This window comes from Leptopilina heterotoma, unplaced genomic scaffold (assembly GCF_015476425.1).
Source record: "Leptopilina heterotoma isolate Lh14 unplaced genomic scaffold, ASM1547642v1 Lhet_6, whole genome shotgun sequence".
Classification (NCBI taxonomy): domain Eukaryota; kingdom Metazoa; phylum Arthropoda; class Insecta; order Hymenoptera; family Figitidae; genus Leptopilina; species Leptopilina heterotoma.
In genome coordinates, this window is record NW_025111137.1 from 805097 (window position 1) to 826373 (window position 21277).

The 21277-nt window shown below is 32.8% G+C and overlaps 1 protein-coding gene across 10 annotated transcripts in view; it reads right to left on the minus strand.

The window, feature by feature from the left end:
- Nucleotides 1-21277, minus strand: part of LOC122509236 (mucin-5AC-like) — a 659214-nt gene that overhangs the window by 125784 nt on the left and 512153 nt on the right. For all 10 annotated transcript variants that reach the window (XM_043623113.1, XM_043623110.1, XM_043623109.1 and 7 more), the window contains one exon: nt 16660-16706. In XM_043623113.1, the coding sequence (XP_043479048.1) occupies nt 16660-16706 (47 nt within the window). The remainder of the gene's footprint in view (nt 1-16659; nt 16707-21277) is intronic.

The window sequence follows — 21277 nt, forward strand, 5'->3', positions numbered from 1 at the left end:
TTGTAAATATTTTTTTTTTGCAGACAAATTTATGTTTATTTAAGTAATCTATGTCGATTTTGATATAAAATTATTTTGAATTTAATAATTACCATTGTTAACCACCAGACAAATGATAATGTATAATACAATTTATTCAAACTGTTGCAAATAATGTTAATTAACAAATAGATAACTATGGTTCTTTTTTATAAAAAAAAATTTTTTTTGCAGACAAATTTATGTTTTTTTAGTAATATATGTCGATTTTAGTAAAAAATGATTTTACATTTAAAAATTATTATTTTTATTGACAACTATTATGAACAATAATCAAGTTTCTTTGACATTTGTAAACATTTTAGGCATTTTTTAAACATAAAATGTGTATATAATATGTACATTCTTTCAAAAACTTAAAAAATTTATTAGCATAAACAATTGAGGGTCCCTATCAAAGAACCGGTTATAAGTTTTTTAAGCTCGAAATCATTGCCCTGTAAATAAAAAATTAAACTGTTTTTAATCCCAATTCTTTGAGAAACATTTGGGTAATCTTTATACCAATACAAAATGTTTTCAAGAAATTAAAATTTTAAATCCTTTTTTTATTTAGAGGTCGAGAATTTTGAGTCTCAAAAACTTATAACTGGTTCTTTGATAGGGACCCTCAATTACATTTGTTATAAACAAATTATTTACTTTTAAAATAAATAATTGGCTTATTTCTGCACAAAGAAAAATTATTTTTCGTATTTTAACGAGTTTAAAATCATGTAAAGCTCTACTTGATTATTGATAACTAGATAATTGTTCATATAATTGTTAATAACAATGATAATTATTAAATTTAAAATAATATTATACCAAAATCGACATAGATTACTTAAATAAACATAAATTTGTCTGCAAAAAAAAATATTTACAAAAAAAATGTCTATTTGTTAATTAACATTGTTTGCAACAATTTAAATAAATTGTATTATACATTATTATTTGTCTGGTGGTCATGCTGGACTAATTTCAATTGAATCCAATCATCTGCAATGAAAAAATAAAAAAATAAACATGATTTTTTCTAAAAATATTGTAAATTCTTAACTTTGAATAACAAAAAAAAATATAAACAATTTAAAATTCAAAAATTGGTTTAGAGGGATCTTTTAGAAATTTTATCCCCTTTAATTTAATACCAAGTCCATGGAAATCCGATAAAATTTGTAGGTTCCAGACAATTTTAAACAGTAAATTGTAAAAAATGCCAATGTGCGCGGGACGAGTTTATCGTCATATAAAGCTCTACACAGCTGCAGTTTTTAATTAATAACTTTTTTTCTAATTGAGGCTCATTTTTTTCGAAACGGTTTTACACTTGGAGACATTTAAGGAATAGAATACAATTTTAATTTTTTTGTTAGGACGTGAAGAACATATTTGTTTATTAACATTTTATAAACAAATTATATAAAAAATGAAAAAATTTAAAAACAAAAAATATATTCAAATAGTGCAATTCAAGACGAAAAAAACCCATATTTTAATTTCAAAATCCGTTAACTGGAACTCGAGAAAAAAATTTGTTAATTAAGCAGTACTAAAAAATTCAATTGTTAATAACTTTTACAAAAAAATTTTTTGGCTTAATATTTTCAGGGATTCTTCTTAACGTTATTAAGAGTAAAAAAAAACTATTTTGGTTCAAAAAGAATATTTTTTAGTTTTAGGTGATCCGTTTGAGAAATTCTGTTTCTGACCCAAAAGTGAAAATAAAAATCTGTCAATGTTATTATTAATAATAATTAAATTAATTATATTACTTTCACTCTCGTTTTCACTTTCTTTTTTAATTTCACATTGATAGATTTTTATTTTCACTTCTACTTTCATTTTGATAGAAACTGATAATAAAGATCTATCAAAGTGAAAGTAAAGTAGAAACAAAAATCTGTCGAAGCAAAAATAAAAGTGAAAACAAAGTGAAAATAAAAGTTTAACGAAAGGAAAGTAAAAATGAAAATGGAATAAAATTCTTTCCAAGTGAAATCTATCAATGTTAAATTGAAAAATCTGCTATGATGAAAATCAAAATGAAAGTGAAAACAAAAATGAAAATAAAAATCAGCCAAAGTAAAAATGAAAATAAAAACAAAAGTGAAAATATAAATCTGTCAATGGGAAATTGAAAATGAAAGTGAAAATGAGAGTGAAAATAAAAATCTGCTAAAGGAAATATTAAAGTGAAAACAAAAATGAAAATAAAAATCTCCGAAAGTGAAAATAATTTTTTTTTTTGCAATCAAAATCAAAGGAAAAATTGATTTTAAATATTTTTTTTTCAACAAAAATGGAACTGCACTTTAAAGGAAGACTGAGGGAGGGTATAATTTTGCAGCGTCTCCTCTTGCTCTGTCGTCGAAGAGATAATCATATTAGCCACGCTATAACTTGTCTATGCATAAGCATAATACCTTTCCAGGCCCGTAGTTCTGGGATCCTAGCCAGGATACGGGAGTATATTTTACGCGCTCACCTCGGAAAACCAGTTCCGGTTGCTGTACGGTGTGTTTTCCCCCTTTTGCTGCAGCCCACGAGATGTAAAGGTGCAACCTACGACGTTAATCAGTGTAATTGAATCAAGTACGCGCGACTGTTGTAATTATGACTATTTATAATGATTCTATGCTCATGCCACTTTCTCTCATCCTCTCTTACATATATACACCAAGGCAGTTTCTCTTTCCCTTACATACGAATTAGCTTACTTGATATCGCTGTACTGGATTGTCATCATTTCCCTAATTAGATTTTGATAAAATTCATTTAACAACATTCCGCCCTCAAAATTCATTTTGACGCTTGTAGTTCATATAATTCTTTCTAGACAAATATTGGCGTGCTAGGGGCGCATTTTCTTTTTCTCTTTTCTCGATAATTATTATTTATAAAAAAATATATTATTACAATTGATATTAAAATAAAAAGAAGCAACTGCTGCCAAGTTAGTCCCTTGTAAAATTTGATAACCTAGGGGGTCAATTATATAATTTTATTTCGAATTTGAATTAATTTTGACGTCAAATTAATTTTAATTTGGAATTCGAATTGACTTTGGCATCAAATTCATTTAGATTTCGAATTGATTTTGACGCTGAATTCATTTTTTAAGTCAACTCTAATTGTAAACTCATCAGAACGATAAAAAGTCTCAAATAGTGTACTTAACGTCCCCCCTTTTTTTTCCGTTTTTAATCGCATGCGCGCTGATGCCCTTCGTGCGCATGCGCCTCTAGAGAGAGAAAGAAGAGGGGACGTTAAGTACACTAGCTATCTTTTTCTATCGGCCTGAAGCTTTCACTTATTCGTACAGACTCACGTCCTCTATTTTTACATCTCTATAACTTAATTATCTAATATAAAAATTATTTGACACAATTAATATAAATATTAAGTAATGAAGATTAGTGAATCAGACTTTGATACAAAAAAAAAATTGTTAAGTAAAAAAATATTAAAATCAGTGACTAACCGATTCACCTAAAATAAAAACTATTTAAGGTGAATCTGTTAGTCGGTGTGAAAATTAAGAAAAAACTTTAAATCCAATATAATATGAAGTAAATAAGAAAAATTTAATTTAAAAAATGATTTCTGTTTTCTTAAAAGAAAGAGGGAAGGAAAATATTCAGAATAAGGGGGAAAAAATGAATACACTTCTGTGACACCATTGATGTGAAATAAAGTCAGGATCACGTGCTCTGGATATAGCCAAAAGTCGTGGATAATATTGAAGAAAAAAAAGGAGAAAAGAAACATTCGATTCGAAATAGACCTTGAAAATAGATTCCAAAGCGATCCAAGTGTCGGGGAAATAAGCAATCGATATAAATTGCTCGTGTCGCCTCTGATCCTATATATACTATAGGAGCTCAGATACTGAGAAACTTGCCTCGCAAATTACACCATAGGTAGCCTCAAGCTTTATTCTTCTTCTTTTTCTCCCTTTTTTCTCTCGATTCATTCATACCGGCTTTTTTCGCTGCTTTTCCTGAAGGTCTCTATTGCACTCTATGACTTCATAAACCCTCGAAACCACACTGAATAAAACAATTCGAAAGAAATTAGGGGAACAAATTTTCGATTGATTATATTGTTTGTGAAAATAATCTCAAATGAAAAATAAAGTAAATAATTTAAAAATAATGATAATTAAAAATTGTTTTGATTTACTTTACTAACGAATAAAATAAAGTAAAAACGAATAAGTTAAGTAAGAACACTGACATTTCGTACATGTATTACTTTTTTGAAAATTATTTTTGAAGAAGTAGATTGAAACCTAATATTGACTCTTCCAGAGTTAAAAATACACCTGAAAGAGAGGATAATTTAAAAAAGGACAGAATGTAATTATAAAGAAAAAGGCTGAACCCCTTTATCCTCCAATCACTTTATAATTTCCCTTATAATCTAATAATATCCGAAAAGATGAGTTTGGAAGAACATTCAGTAGAAAGCGTCTGAGTCCTGCGAAGAAGCAGGGAAAATGTATTCGAGAGTTTCCAATTTGCGGTCGTGGTCATGGATGGGGGGATTTTTGCTCATAGGATGGGGACTTTTGGAGCTCTATTATGGTAATTATATGATAAATACAACAAGGCCTTAGGCACTGTCTTTTCCATTCTCCTCAACATTTGAGTCTCTTCCATCACTGGTAGGAATCTCACTCTTCGAATTCGTCTCGAAATCCACTTCCCGTTTATTTCACTTCAAGCATCTCAATAGTGTCGTCCTTTTTCCTCGAAATCAAATTCCCAATGACTCTCTTTCTTCCTCTCGCACTTGACGAGTGGCGGTTTACTTTAAAATACGCTTCCTCTTCACGGAATGCAATTAATCTTACTCTATCCCTCTCTCTCTCTCTCTCTCTTCTTCTCTGACACCGAGGCAAGACACACGCAAATCTATAAGTCTATCAATCTGCTTTAATTGTCAGTTCGCCGATGATAAATTCAGTATAAAGTACCGAACCAATCAACAAACAGTTCGAATAATATTTTATAATAATTAATAAGCATTTATAATCATTTTCAATAATATTAATTTAGGATTATATAAGTATTTAAAAATAACAAAATATATGTTTAAATTGTGTCTTCATCGGTGTTGGTCAGTTCTGGTAGAATTTGTAATGATATGATTTTTTATGTGCTGGGAATTCGCTCGCCGGATGGATTCCGGGTTCTCTTATACATATATTAATTTTTTAATAATTAATTATCCAAAGTTACTGACGTAAAGCGCCATCTATCGAGTTTACTATGATTCAAAGGTTATAACGTTGCTTCTTTGATTTAGAGAAGAGATGTAGTCAATAAAGAGACAGAAATTAAACCTTCGAAAGAAATGAATATTATAATAAAAATAATAATCCTTAATAGAAAAACAGCTATTTTTTTGGCTACACTGCAAAAACAAGTGTCTCATTTTGAGACGTTTTGTCCCATATTTGAAACGCATAAGATGTCTTAGTCCACATATTTAAAACAGATATGTGTCTCATTTTAAGACGTTTCAAAGTGTCTTACACATTTAGCAATGCATTTTGAGACACGAAATGTGTTTCGAGTATCCGTCTCACACTAAGAAGTCGTTTTACGTGTCTTATACGCATTGAGTTACCCTTAATGTCTTAAAATGAGACACGAGATGAAATTAAATGTCTCAATATAAAACAGATTTTGTATCTCAATGGTCGTTATTGGCTGAAATAATTTCAAATTTTTGTGCGCGCGCAGTTTTGAGGTTCTAATTTATTCCACGTGGTCGAGTGCGAGTATTATACATGATGCATGATGAATATTACAGAGTATTACAGATTACAAAGTGAAGAACACGTGTTTTTTTCTTAAATATTCTTCATCATTCTTAATAATATTCTTAAACATATGGGATGATAAAAAGTGAAAAGTGACAAAACAATAAAAACAATATATATAAAATATCATAAGTGATCAGAAGTGATTAAAATAAGGATAAGGAGGATATAGGTAAGTTTTTAAAAATTATGTAAAATATTACTTTTTAGTGATAAAAATAATTTTTTCTTTTTGTAAGTAATTGCAATTAATAAATAAACATCTTTCCCGTCTAACTCACTAAAACATAATTTATTTTTTCAGCAATTAAACTTATAAAAATTAAACTTACAATAAAGAAATTTGAGTAACTTTCTAGAATCAGTTAACAAATTCTTGAGTTTGCCTTGTTTAATTAAAATATTATAAACTTAATATAATTTCTAAAATACTTTACATGTTTTAATATTTTTTTAATGAATCTTAAACAAGCACAAAGATTTTATTCTAAAAATATTTATGTTGTTTTTTTAAAATAAGAATATTTAGGTATAAAATTAAACTCTGAAAGTTAATAAACAGGTGTTATAATAATTGGATTACAGTTGTAGCATCTGTAACTTTTAGAATTAAATTTTAATGGTAAATATTCTTTTTTTAAAAGAAAAACATTAATATTTTAAAAATAAACTGCATGTTTATTTCAGCTTTATCCAAAGAACATTAAAACATGTAAAGTATTTTCGAAATTATATTAATTTTACTAATAAATATAATAGTAATAAATCATTTATCACAGAATAATTTAATACCAACAAAAACATCTTTGATGTTATAATATAATATAAGTAAAAAGATAATAAAAGTTATAATAAACTGCTGAACAAAATCTGTAGTATTTTTACTTTGTGATTTACATATTATCAACACAATTAGTGAAATAATCTTGCATAATTGTTGTGTTCTTAAATTAAGGTTTTCTTTTGTCTTATATGATTAGGAGTGGGCGCGCCGTTTTGGTTCTAGTATAATACAAAATAATAAATAATTAGGAATTTGAATTAACAGTAATGTTGTAGAAACAATAATAATAGCAAATAAAGTACGACGATAATAAAATAATAATGATCGAGAATTTTAATTATCTCACTTTATATTGATCGTTTTCAAAAAATGTTAAAAATGTAAATATCGTTCATTCACTTGTGTTTTTTTATTTATCGTATCGTACAGAAATATCGATCGACTCCGAACGATAATCTTGGTTTTTATTAGAAAATAAAAATTTATTCTACAATGGCAGAAGAAAATTTAGATAACTATACGAAAACAAGCTGGATTCTTTTAATTAATGCTATTTTAAATAACCAGTTTTTTGTGTCACCTGTAAAATTTCAAAAAACCGAGTAAACTTTGATTCCTCTCAACTAAAAAATGTTTTTTTCCACATTTTTTTTTAAATTGAAGTTCATTTAAAAAATATGTGTACCTTTTGTTTAAAAAGTAACTTATTTAAATTGCTATAAACAATATTAATTAACAAATAATTAACTTTGATTCCTTTCCACTAAAAAATTTTATTTTTCATACGATTAATTCTTTATTTAGGTTCATTTAAAGAATATATGTCCTCTCCTTGTTTAAAAAATAACTATTTTAAAATGTTATAAACATTATTAATTAACAAATAGTTAACTTTTGTAATTTTGCTTCTCTTCACCAAAAAAATTTTTTTATTCTCATATCGTTTTTTTGACATTATATTAGAACGAATATCGATCGTTTTTTATATCATGAAGATCGAATGCATCACTAAACAATTAAAATTATCATAAACGCGAGTAATTAAAATTCGATGATCCGTTGTTCGTAAGTTCGATCTACTGCGAGTTTATGTACTTTAGGTTTTCAGATATTGGTGCCTGAATATAGCGTATTGTCGGTTTCTTACTTTACGGAACTTTTCTTGAATTCATCCCATGATCTATCGCGACTGATGACGCAATCAAGACGTGCACAATGTGGAGCTGAATCTGACTTCGTTAAAGGAGTCAAATATCACAAAGGATTGTAAAATAAGGAAACCCAACGGCGATTTCTTATCCAAGTATCACCCTGAGATAAGAATTCATCTCCGTGGCTTAGCCTCAGGTGTAAAAGTAGCACCTTTTTACATCTGGGGTGCAGAGCTAGGATGTTAGGAAATACCCGTCCAAGTCGCCTCCCGCAGTAGCTCCTACAGGGAGGTTACCCAGAGCAAGACGAGGATCGAAGGCTTCATCGGGTGCAGTAACACCTACAATCAGGTGTACGAAACCTTTCTCATCGAGAGCGTTCACCAAGTAGCAGCTTGAGTGAAAGGCTCGATGTCTATCGAGGAGTGAGTTCGTAGCCTTCCTTCCCGAGTAGCATCTCGAGTTAAGTTTTATCAGGAAATTGTCTAGAGCAATTCGAAGAAGTGTGACAACTTAATAAAGTAGGACTTCTGATGCGTGCTTAAGGGGTGGTACTCAGAGAGAGGAAGAAAGCCTAGGAAACAGTATATATACAACTGTAGATTTCTGAGTGTGAAGAAGAGACATAGTAAGGGGGCTGAAAAGCGGTGTAAAGAGATGCATGAACAAGTCGAGCGGAAATCCAGACCAAACACCACCAGTTCATTATCGTGGTTCGTTCCAAAACCGACTTACGATTATTGTACTTGCTTTAAACAAATGACTTATCGACTGAATGGATTTTAAATTAATCACATCTTTATCAAATACTTCTCGGAAGTATAATTTGAAACTCATTTTATTTCCTGTTCAATTATCGAGATAATTATTAAAAAGAAAAAAATGTTTGATAATATTTTTGGCCCATTTGCTTCTACAGTTTGACTAAACAAGAATGTGGGGTTAATACTTCAGGAATGACTCGTACTCTTGTCAAGGGTACGTCACGCTTGTTGCGGTTGCTTCCGTTAGAGACGAGAGGGTTATACTTGAGAGCAAGTTATTGCGTATTTTCAAGCACGTGCTCCCCAAGGATGCAAAGTGCACTCTAACCCCTTTTAGCTCTTCCTATTTTAGATTTCCAAAACTCATCTTAGTCCCGCTATTTCACTCAGAAGTGTATTTCTTGCGTGAATTATTGTTTATAATATTTGTTTACATACATGACTGATTTATTTATACATTTATTCTGTAAAATTGATGTACAATTTACTATTATTTAAGTATAGGTACTAAAAGTTACTCTATTCAGTAGATATACTGTAGGAGAATTCTTGACATAGATTCCTGCACCGACATTTACTGACAATTTTTAGCCTAGATTGATGACATCATTCTTCCTAGAAAATTTTATATATAAAAGTGATTTGAATTTATAAAATCCGACTCAACATCATTGTCTAAATAACAATTTCCCCCACCCTATATGGTTTGAGCCTGGGTTAAAAAGAATTGTCGGTACAGAAATCTATATCTAGAAGTACCCAATTGTCTCCGGCAGTTTACAAATTAAATCACATAACTAGTGAATATTATCCTATTACTAATTAAATTACTTTTTTGACGACAATATTTTTTGCAACAGGAGCAATTAAAAAAACGGAACAATTCTATTTTTAGAAATTCGAAGAATTTTTATTTTCTATTTAAAAAACAAAATTGTACTTTAATTTTGTAAACTATTTGAAAATGGAGCTAAAGTTTTAGAATGAAAGGTGGTTATTATATAAGACTAAAGGTGGTTTTCGCTCTCAGTTTTCTACACCGCGACCACGAAACGTTATCCTACCCCGTCCCTCTCTCCCTCTCTCTGGTCACCAATGTGCACTGCTGCGGAAAGATATTCCAGCTAAACACTCGCTTCTTTGAAGCCGTTCATTTACCACCCCCTCCCCTTCCTTTCTCAGCAGATAATTAACATTAAAGGTTAATTTTGCAAAGGGAAACTTTCATTTTATCTATCAGCAATTTATCATCAAATTTCAATCAAAATTCTCAATAGGCAGAAAGTCTTTATTTAAAAACAACTTGAATTGAAAAAAAGTTTTGTATTTTCTCTTCAAAAAATTAAAAAAGTAAATTCCTTTTTTTGTATTAATTTTCAAGTATTAAAAGTTTATTTTTCCTTTGTTTTAGGAATGAGGTAAATTTTGTTGGGACTTTTACATATATGTTTATAAATACGGAATGTGTGAATTTTTGGGGGCAAGTGGTGGTCTATATAACGAGATCTAGTAAGCTTTCGCGCAAGGTGCGTAAAAACGTCTAAATTGCGCGTAAATAATTATATTTGCATATTCATTGAAAAGTAAATATTTAATGCCGGCGGGTCAGTAAAAGGGACGACACGAAGAGTAACGTACATTAGGTGAGGGTGGACATCACCCCTTATATAACGTGACCTGCCACCGTGAGACGGAAAAAGGGGTGAATTATACGTGTATGTCAGGACCGCTCGAAAATTTTAGCTTAATTTTACTTAACTACGCTTCACCCTGTCGACCCCGAGGTATACTCTCTCTTTCTCTCCTTCTTTCTCTCTCTTCTGCGTTGACTGCTTCAGGACAAGCGTTATTTTTGTAATTTCCCACCGTGTTAAAGGGGGACACTGTGGCGAAGAAATAATTAAAATGACAAAAATGAAAATTCTCAGTGTCTCCTACTCTCCCTTGGTAGAGAAAAAAAATAATTCTCCACTTTTAGTCCTTGTTAGACGCATTCAACATTTTACAATTCTTTTCCACTTTAATCATTTATTTCTTGACGAATGTTCTTGACAAAAATTCATGACAATTTAAATACATGTTAAATTAGTGAGCATTAATTCGTTTATCACCCATGTTCAAGACAAGGCGTATAATTGTCTTCTCCTCACACGTCACTCTGTATCAAAAACTCTTCAGGTGAATTTCTGAGGTTTGGTTCCTAAAAGAGCATTTGAGAAAAAAATGATAAAAACAGGAATATACACCCTTTAGCGTGCACATTACATCGATCAGTTTTTTTATATTTATATATTTTTTTGACGAAGGGTGTATGTGGTTTCTCGAGGGGGGAGGGAAGGATGATGTCGCCTATAACCCCGTAGGAACACCTGAGCCAAAGCCCTTTTCGCCCCCCGCGCATTGACTCCCCTGCCGGTGCCAAAGTGTATGGAAACGAGCACGCACTTCCCTAGCATCGTAGCCAAATTGCACACCCTGTATTATCCGCCCTTAAATTATTCTCGGTTAACCGCAAAAATACCTCCGCCCCCTTTCCAGTCCAACCGTCCGCCTGTCAAGTTTTCCTTGTTACAAAAACTCTTCTCCATAATTTTTAACAAAATATTATTTTTAACTTTTATATTACAACCTATTTCTGATTCAAATTAATACTCTCTCTCTCTCTCTCTCTCTCTCTCTCTCTCTCTCTCATACAAGAATTCATTCTCTCTCCAAATCATCATTATTCAAATGTAAAATAAAATATAATTCAATAGAAAGAAAATATAGCAGAATAACAATTTGGATACAATTTTGCCAATAAATTTTTATGGAATTAGTTTTTCTCAATAAGGTTCTTTTTTGTGTCCGGTGTGAAAAACTAATGCTTTCCTTTTTGTTTTTTTGATTATAAACGTCTATTTATTGATAATATGAAGAAATTTGTATTCGTGAAGGCCTCTAAGTTGCCTTCTGTGTACAAAGGACACGTGCTTTTCTCGTAAATATGCGTTCAAGTTGGCTAAAGTTCTATATATGTATATATGGCGAAGGGTGAATGCAAGGATCGAAGGGGTCGTCAGGGGTGCATTTCATCTTCGAGAGCGTCAGCTCGAAGACCGATCGACTCCATCGGGTGCTCGACTCATCCATCTTTTATCGAATCGGACTTGACGGCCAGATCTACCTTCTCCAACTTTTCATCTTCAACCTCATATATGCTTTTCCATTCCCATACCTGGACAGTTCAATGTCATTTCATATCTCTTGTATATTCCATCTAATCTCGAATATATTTTTTACAACCAAACATTTTTCTTTTTGTATAAAAAATAAAAAAACTGTTTTTATTTTATATTGTTGATTTTTTCTTCCGTTGTTGAAGTTTATTAATATTAAAAAATTAAGATAATATTTTTGTGGCCTTTGGTCTATTAAATAAGAGAACGGTATTTTATTAACAAAAGAATTTTCATATATTTAAAAAATTAGAATTCGTCTATGCATTTCGTCGTGATATTACGACTCTTCAGGACTGTAAAAAATATATATGACAGATGAGAAAATTTCGTGGAGAAAAAAAACAAGCCTTGTTTCTCAAGGCTTTATCGAAACCGACTGGTACCAGAAACCTTATGCTTCTGGTCGCCTTTTAAATTTTTTATCTAACCATCATATTTTAAACCATAAGAGAGTTATCATATTCTCTCTTGTCGATAGATCCTTCACACTATCCGAAGAAAAATTTCATAATAAAAATATAGACATTGTCTTTCGATTGTTACAAGAAAATAATTTTTCATATGATTTCATAAAAGATAACATCAAAAAAAGAATAACCTACTTGACAAATAAGAATAACAATATTATATAATTACCCAAAATTTTGACTTGTCACGAACCTTAGTCTTACCTTATGTACATTATATTTCACAAGCAATAACTACATTATGTAAATAATTAAAAATATAAATTATTTTTTCAATAACTAAAAAATTCCGAAATTCTCTTTTACAATCATCCAAGGACAGAATCCCCAAATTTGAAAGAACAAATATAGTATATAAAATCCCATGTGGAAATTGTAACAGTGTGTACATTGGACAAACTAGTATACAATTAAAGAAGAGAATCTATGAACATAATTATTCTCAAAATAAGGACCACACAAAAACCGCATTATGCAAACATGCACATAATTTTAAACATAGTTTTGATTTTAATTCTAATAACATTAAAATTTTAGACAGTGCTAATTATTTTAGAAAAAGAAATATTCTTGAAATGTACCACATTGTAAAAAATGGAAATGCCATTAATTTTAAAACTGACACCGAAGGACTATCCATAATTTACCATGATGTTATAAATACCTTAAATTGTTTTAATGAACACTATATTATGACTTTAAATTCCATGCACAGGGCATGCGTTGGCTAATACAAATGTATATCACGCCATACTCTACTATGTATATTATATATTTTTAAAATGAATATTCGCGCTTATTGTAATCTTCGTATCTAGCGCATTATAAAAATGTCAAACCTCCGTTTTCGTAAACACTAAGCTTGCTCCTAACCTCAAATTTTTTTGTCATCTTTTATTTTTGTTTTTATGTTTTTTGTATATAATGGTTTGATCCAAATCCAATTATTATTATTCATCTCGAAATTCTCATGCTGGTATGTTTTTTCTACTTTATTATTTTTTTGTTTTTGTTCTCGTCGAAATTTTCTCATCTGTCATATATATTTTTTACAGTCCTGAAGAATTGTTATATCACGACGAAATGTATAGACGAATTCGAATTTTTTAAATATATGAAAATTCTTTTGTGAACAAAATACCGTTCTCTTATTTAATAGACCAAAGGCCACAAAAATATTATCTTAATTTTAACAATAAGGTCTACAACATTAACTGTTTATTAATATTCTTTTAATCTATTATTGGAGGAGTAATAAATGAAACACTATTTCATTAGTTGTATAAAATTAAAAATAATTCGTCACCTTATGCGACGTCCATTGATAAGTTTTCATAAACAAAGGTATAACCACACTACTGTCTCTAAAAAAGAAGCCGAGAGGCGATAATAATTAAAACCAAAGCAGATGGAGCTACCAAAATCCGGCGCCAAATTCGAATCTGTAAAATTATTAGGCATACATATCCCTGCAAAAGAAAAGAAATATTTCAATTTCTCCCTTCGTGACAAATTTTTCACTCAGGAAAAATTGAATTGCAACATTTTTTTCTTCTCTTTTTTCTCCCCGTGAAGAAATTCAGTGAGTTGTGTAGTAACGGACGTTGTTGATCTTCAGTTAGGAGACTTTCCCTTACTCTTAAGTCAGAGAATTAGGGTCCGAGTAGCCATTACCGTGAAATACTATTGGTCTCGGGGCAAGCCATTCGAAATGGCGCACTCACACTCGCAGACAAAATACTATATATACAACTATCTCGGAGACTATTCGAGTTTCGTTTCCTCTCGCGGGTTTACATGGTCGGCCGAAGAACAGTACATTATTTCTTGACGTCAAATAAAGCAATTAGCATGTGCCCTGACCAGAGTCCCGAGGTTCTAGCTCGAGTAATCTGGCTCGGGTCCCCGGCGAGTGCGACATCTTCATCAGACTCGACCCCTCTACCTGCTCTCCATGACCTCCCTCCTTCACAATGTGAAATGATCACGTGACTTTATTCCCAAGAGACGGGAGTGGGACAAGGACGGAATGAGTCACTGAGTTGGGGAAAGAGAGACGGAGACAAAAAAGGGGCAAGGAGGAAATTTAGACGGAGAAAGAGAGAAGAAGGGGTTGAAAGACGGAGAAAAAGGAGGAGAAGACCACGAAGCGAAGCGTTACTTCCAAGGGAAATTTCACAAAGGCTGACCTGCTCGTAATGAATGTTATATAACCCTTTTAATGCTTTACGCCTCTTAGATTTTTCAGAGTGCTCTCCTTTTTCACTTGTTCGCTTCGTCTTTCTTGCTTGCGTGTTGCGTCAAAAATTCTTCCCTCTCTCACTCTTTTCTTCGCTATAGTCGAGAATAAAAATGAGTGAGACGACGGGAGAGAGCCTCTGGGGTAGGTAATTATGTGGCGGACGTAAATTAAGCTTGTTTAGATTGGGATTTTTATTAAGGTCTTTTGCGAAAGAGAGCCGGCGGTAAAATGACGCTCGGCACACTTTCTGCCTCAACTCTTTTTATTCTGACTTTAAAGTAAAATTGGCAAATTGATTTCACGCTGCCAGTTACAATTTATGCTTGAATTGCGCCTTTTTGGAACAAAATATTTTTCTCTCCTAAAGTGTAATAACTTCAGTCTGGAAATTATTTCTATTTTATCATGAAAACAAACAATTTCCATTTTATTATAGAATTATTATATACGAAGTAGTTTCTTCACGTTTGTCTCTCTTTTAGTTTTCTTACTAATAATGTTAGCTTTTTATAAATTCAAATTCAGCGCGTTAAGTAAGTATAGGTATCTCCTTTTGACAAGAGTTGTGTCTAAGATGACCAAGTTTCCTTGTTGGTTATTTTCCCGAAGGAACTCCCTTTGAGATATTATTGTGAGATTTGATTTGACTCATAAAAGATTTGACTATTGTTCTTGTTATAGTCTTTTAATATAAAATTAACTGGTGTCTGACTGCCGCGTTGATGCTAGAATTTTGATTTGTGACGAATAAGGGAAAATGATTAATTGGTCTTTGTATACTTTTTTATTTACCATTTAACAATCGTTATAATATTTTCTGACTTTATTTTACAGGACGATATACTTCGGTTGGTTTCCAAATGAATATCTTTTGTTTTAATATCAATTGTACTAAAAAAGGATCATACTATAAAGATAATATTTTTTTGATTATTATCATAATATAATATTACTGGGAAAAATGGTTATGAATGAGGAGATAAGTCGGAGGAAAACATACATAGCGAATGGGGGTATGTTAATCTTGCTCAGTTCGAGCATTGCTCTGCATCAAATGGTTAACTGCTTTCGCACTAAGGTGCAGTGAACTTTGGAAAGCAACTCACGAGTTAAATGTATATAGAATGACTGTGTAATTTAGATATATAGCGACCAAATATACATAGGTATACACAACTTTGGATAGATTCAGATGGAAGTACTCATGCCTTCAAGCAATCTTCCTAAGAAAAGTTTCACGAAAGTTTAATTCAACCGGGCAGGCAGAATATCAATATTAATTGTTTTACACCAAAAATAACCCAGATCAAAAATCTCACTGAAACTGTAAATTCAAATCCTTTTATAAAATGACCAATAAAAATGCTCACAAAGGAACAAAACAAGCAAAAGAATATTGACATTTCCTGATAATTTCGGATGTTGTCTAGCTGTTTATTGTAGAAAACAACATTTTTTTGTCCCTTTGTAAAAATTATTTCCTTCCTGAAATGAATATAAAGAAAAATAAAGGAAGAAAATTCCAACGCCAAGTTTTTGGTAGTCGATCAGCATTTCGGGTACATATTGATATTCGATGAGCGATTCATAGTTTTCATTTTTTTTCCTCTGCTTATAACGTGGTATGCGCGCACTTTCTCGATTAAGCTTTTCCGTCATTAAAAGTTTATAAAGAAGGCAAGCTATAGGAAGTCGCGACGAGTAAAAAGGACTCGGGGAGGGTGAGTGGTGGATTTAAAGGGAGGATGGTGGGTGAGACTCCAAGCAAGTTTTCTCATGTGCAATGCATAATGAGGGGAAGCAGACGGAGCAAAGGGCCTACAAATGAGGCACCAAGTATTACTTGTATATCTATACAAACTAGAGAACAACCGTATAACGTCTCGGTTACAACGTTACTAACGGCATGAAAAGCGAGGAATCGAGAACTCCTTTTCCTAACTCCATTCACGTAGCTTCTTGTTTTCAAACCGCACTTAATTTTCCAACCCAAAATATCGTCCACAACTTCATTCCGGCACTTTGCCCCCCACAACAAAATAGAGTCACAAAAAGCTACTTACAAAATTGACCTCAATTGGAAAGAGCAAAAAAAAATTCTGATTTGTTAAGGACTGAATAATTCTGTTACGTGATCAGGAGGAAAAAAATTTGTGATACATTTCAAGCTACTTACCTTATTCATTGTTTGACGGGGACAGTCCCGTCCCGTGTGAGACGACTCTGTAACAAAAAGAAACAAAGATTTAGAATATGAATTACGTTTGAGAATATGTAGCTGAAATTTTAGATGCTAATCTAAAGTATTTTTCAAGTTACGTCCCCGAATGTAGTTTTTTTTTCTTTGCAATTGGTGAACATCCTTAATTATGTTTAATATTTAGTTATGTTAATTATGTTTATGAATTATGTTTATTATTATACGAATTAAGCTCGCGGTTTCCACTTCACCGTTCTCTGAAACCGCATGGCAAAATTCCGGTAATCTAATGAATTACCAAAAAGCCAATATCTTTATGGTAGAAACCCCAGTGTTCCAACCACTATTTAAATATCCCTGTGTGTGTATTTAATTTATAAAATATTCCAGAATAAATTGGACCGCTTCTTTAAAAAAAATGCGGGTGCTCTCAAACCCCTATAGCAGAAACCCCAACATAATTAATTATTTTGACATTATCGATGCATGCGTCGCCAGCACAACCGAACCTGACAAGAATTGGGCGGAGGAAGCTTTTTTAAAAATAAATTCATGCCTCATTAAATTAGTGGCAAGGAAAAGTTATATTAACAGACGTTCCTTTTAGAATTCTAATCAAATTTCATATTCCAAACGGAATTCCGATCACCAGTAGCATCCACAACAATAATAGAAAAATTAACAGATGTAGATTCCAAAAAGTCTTTCAGAAGGTACTTTTGAAAATTTTACGTAAATCTTTCCACATTTGGTCGAAATTCCATATGGTCAAAAATTGAATTAGGAAAAGGATTAGAGTTTCTTGTGACATCAGTTAAAGAATTCAACAATAAAAATAAAATCTAGAGATAATTTTATATATCCAGCAAGTAACAGATCGATGTACACAAAAGTTGGGAATAATGTTTCGGACACGATGTTTTGGTAGCTGGGTTTCGTCTGACTTTCGTCCCTTCATGCGTGTCCGCCGCAGATTCAAGCTCCTAATTAAGACGAGGGTGCAAAGAGGGTCTTGCGGAGGAAACAGAGGGTGGGAGGCACCTACCCAGTTTCACGCCGGAGGGGCAAGTCAAGGCAAAGGGGGTAAGGAATATTGATCACGGGACCACCACAAGCAAGAGCAAGGGACTGGCCACACTCTCAGAACAGGTCAAACCACCGAACACCAGATGCTTGAAATCAGTCGCTTGAGAACTTATTCAAGACATTTGGATTATTATTAATTATCCCCCAAATAATTCTCAACAAATATTTCCCGTCTAATATCATAAGCAAAAAAAATTGCTTTAATTTAGTTCCGATTTTCATTTTGACTTGCTTTGTCATCAAGCGGAGGCAGACGGGAGAAAGAGCGAGAGAGAAAATGTCGAGTTTACACGAATCGTCTTTCTACTCATCGTCTCGCCTTAATTAAATCTCCCGACCCTTCTTGAAGAACCTAGGAATCTACAGACGTCTTCTACTTCTCCGTCATTGATGTTGGTAAACTTCCTTTTCTATCGCTTCCTTTTCCCGCTGACGAGGACTTGAAGTTTTCCTAGTTACACATCGTGTGTCCGTTAACGAGCATCAAGAACCAACCTCAGCAGCAAGAATCTACCTGTCTGCGAAATTTAATTTTCGACTCGCTCTTTGGTCATCAATGTTTAAGTTTAACAGAACTAAACTATATTTGTTGTTTGCTTTCCGTTGGAGTATAAACTTTGTACAATGTAATCAAAATTGCTTTTCAAATCTTTCAGTAAAAAGCAATCCCTCAGCAATTTAGGGTATAGGGAAAGTTATTGCCTATATTATGGGATGTAACTTGACAGTTTTTGCTTTAGTTTTCGCTTTTAGTGGTAGTAATTAGATTCAGTCTCTGTATCGAGTCCTCTACTACCATACTTTGGTCCCAATTTTAGGAGCATAAAATATTAACTTTTAAATTATATCTAGTTACTACAATTCGAAGTTGTGTGAAATAATTAATCTGATTCACGTTTTTGTTTCCAAGGAATGATGAATGTTAAAATTCCATTCAGTATGAAGTAAAACGAGTGTCAAAAGCTGAGGACGGAAGAGAGCTTATTGTCCGAGAGGTAGACCCTACCAGCACCCATTATATCGGGAGAGGCGCGCGATACGAGGGTAGCAACGACGGCGGCAGGCAGGCAACTCAAACTTTGATATGGTTTCCTAAATAACCAAGGCGACCGATACCACAGCACGATATCCCACGGTTTTCACCCGCGCCTCTTTCACTCACTCTCTCTTCATCCCATGCCAATGTAGTGGAGTGGTCGGTAACTACCGGTAAGGCATATTGAAATCCCCCCTCTTCACCTTCTTCCCCCTTACACTCTATTTCCCCAAAACTTGATACATTGACTAAACGCTTGTCGACGAATGCGCCTTCATACAAAATCCCCAGAGTGCGTTTGTCGTTTAGCAAGTATATAACCACCTTGTCATAATCGATCTACATTCTCTGTAAAACCGGTCAACATGGAATGTCAAACTGACAGGTAATTACTGTTTCGGTTTTGTAATTTACAATAAACCGACTACGAATGTTTATAAATTGTATCATTCGGTCGTTTTTTTTTATTTTTATTTTCTACTCTACTTCCACAGTGGACCATTTGTTTATTAGTCGACCAATTGCGAAGTAAACCCAATAAGTAGTACCGCAAATGGAAAAATAGGCCCAGAAATGGGGAATCGGTTTTAGTGGGTCGATCGAGCCTAGGCTAAAATTTTTAGCTGGAGCTGCGCCAGTAGTGGCTCAATGTCCATGCCCACATAACCTCGCGATGCGGGACAATTTAAAGTAACTGTGAGTCATATCGAAAACTGTTTAGGTGAATTTCTGAGCTTTTATAATTAGTTTCTAAAAGTGTTTTATGAGAATAATTTAATCGGTTTTATGGATCGGAGTCCGGATTGCAAATGATGACCCGAACCATAGTTTCGTTTCGGCTATTCTAGGTTTGAAAAAACTCGTAAGCATTCGTTCCGAAACGAGATTGAACAAAAAGACAAAATTCTCCTCAGATCGAAAGACCTCTTTCCACTGTAGTTAAGATTTTAACTATTGTGAAAAAAGATTTCCAGATTAGAAAAAGCAGAAGAAATTAATATCAAACACCAAAAGAAAAATGATCAAATCAAATTTATCGAAGAAAAGTTAATAATTCGTAAAATTTGAGATAAACGTCTGAGGCAATATTGCCGTTTTCCTTTGGCTGTTTTTCCGCTAATTAGAAGCTAACAGGGAACTGAAGTTGGAAACTTTAAAGTTTCTTGCACTCAAGGAAGCTTTACAACCACGCCCCCTTTTCGAAACATTATAACCAACCCTGGTGGGCTCTCTCTCGCCTCCAGTTACTACCGGCTAGCGTTAATTACTAATTAATTGTTTCGCGTGTTTGAGTTTTAAATGGATAAGTTAAACAGCGCATAAGAGCCCTGGACGGTCCTGAAAGGTAGTAAGCTAACTCTCCTCTCTACTCCTCCTCATCACACCACTTTCATGCGTACGATTACCGTGCAAATACTGTACAACGGTTAACGAGGTTAGGATGACCGTATAAGTACGAGGGGGCCACGACTCGTTTCTCTCTCGTTCGTTTATTCGTTTTTCAACCCTCGTCACCCAAGTATCCATTTCGTGCTTCATGAGTATCATCCGTCAGATTTGAAGAACTTTTTCTTCTCCCTTCCAATAAATTTGTGAAATTTATTACAATTAGGAAATTGGCTGCCAATATTGATTGTGAGTCATTTGCCGAACTTGCTGCTAGTTGAAATTAGGGACAAATTAACAAAATTTCTTTTTCCATGAACCATTAGTTTGCCAATCGCGTCTCTAGTTGTGGTCTTAGCGTGCCTAAGGTTGAGGAACAAATTGCTGAACTAGCTTCCAATCATATTTAAAAACAAATTGATGCACCAACATCTATTCATGTTTGGGAGTAAATTTCTGATCTGGTACCCAATCATGTTTTTGGATCGAATGAAAAACTAGCTTCCAATCATGTTTGGGGGCAAATTGTTAAACTAGCTTCCCATCATGTTTGTGAGAAAATTTCTGTTTAAGCTTCCTATCATCTTTAGAAGTAAATTGATGAAGTAGCTTTCAATCATGTTTAGAAGAAAATTGCTGAACCAAAATCCAATCATGTTTGGGAGCAAATTGCAGATCATGTTTTCAAAACCAGGTGCTAATTTCTTAACGATAATTTTACAATACAAAAGTAAATATTTAAAATCAGATGAATTGAAGGCATTATGAGAACAAATAAAAGGAGTACACCAATAAGTTTCCATCTTCGTTAACTCAAAATCCCAATGGTACGCAATCGAACAACTCAGTTTACACGAAAGGAACTCCCTCAAGAGCGGTGTCGTCCATGCAAATCGTTTTACCTTAATCTTTCACTTTCTTTCTCTCTCTTACTCTCCTTCTGAGAATAGTAGAAAGTAAAGGGGAAAATCCTGTCCTCCTACACCCATCCTTCTTTCTCTTGAAAATGGTGGCACATCTCTCGCCCTTCCATAATCGGAGCTCAAATAAAAAGACGTAATACCAGATAAAACATCCCATTTGTCT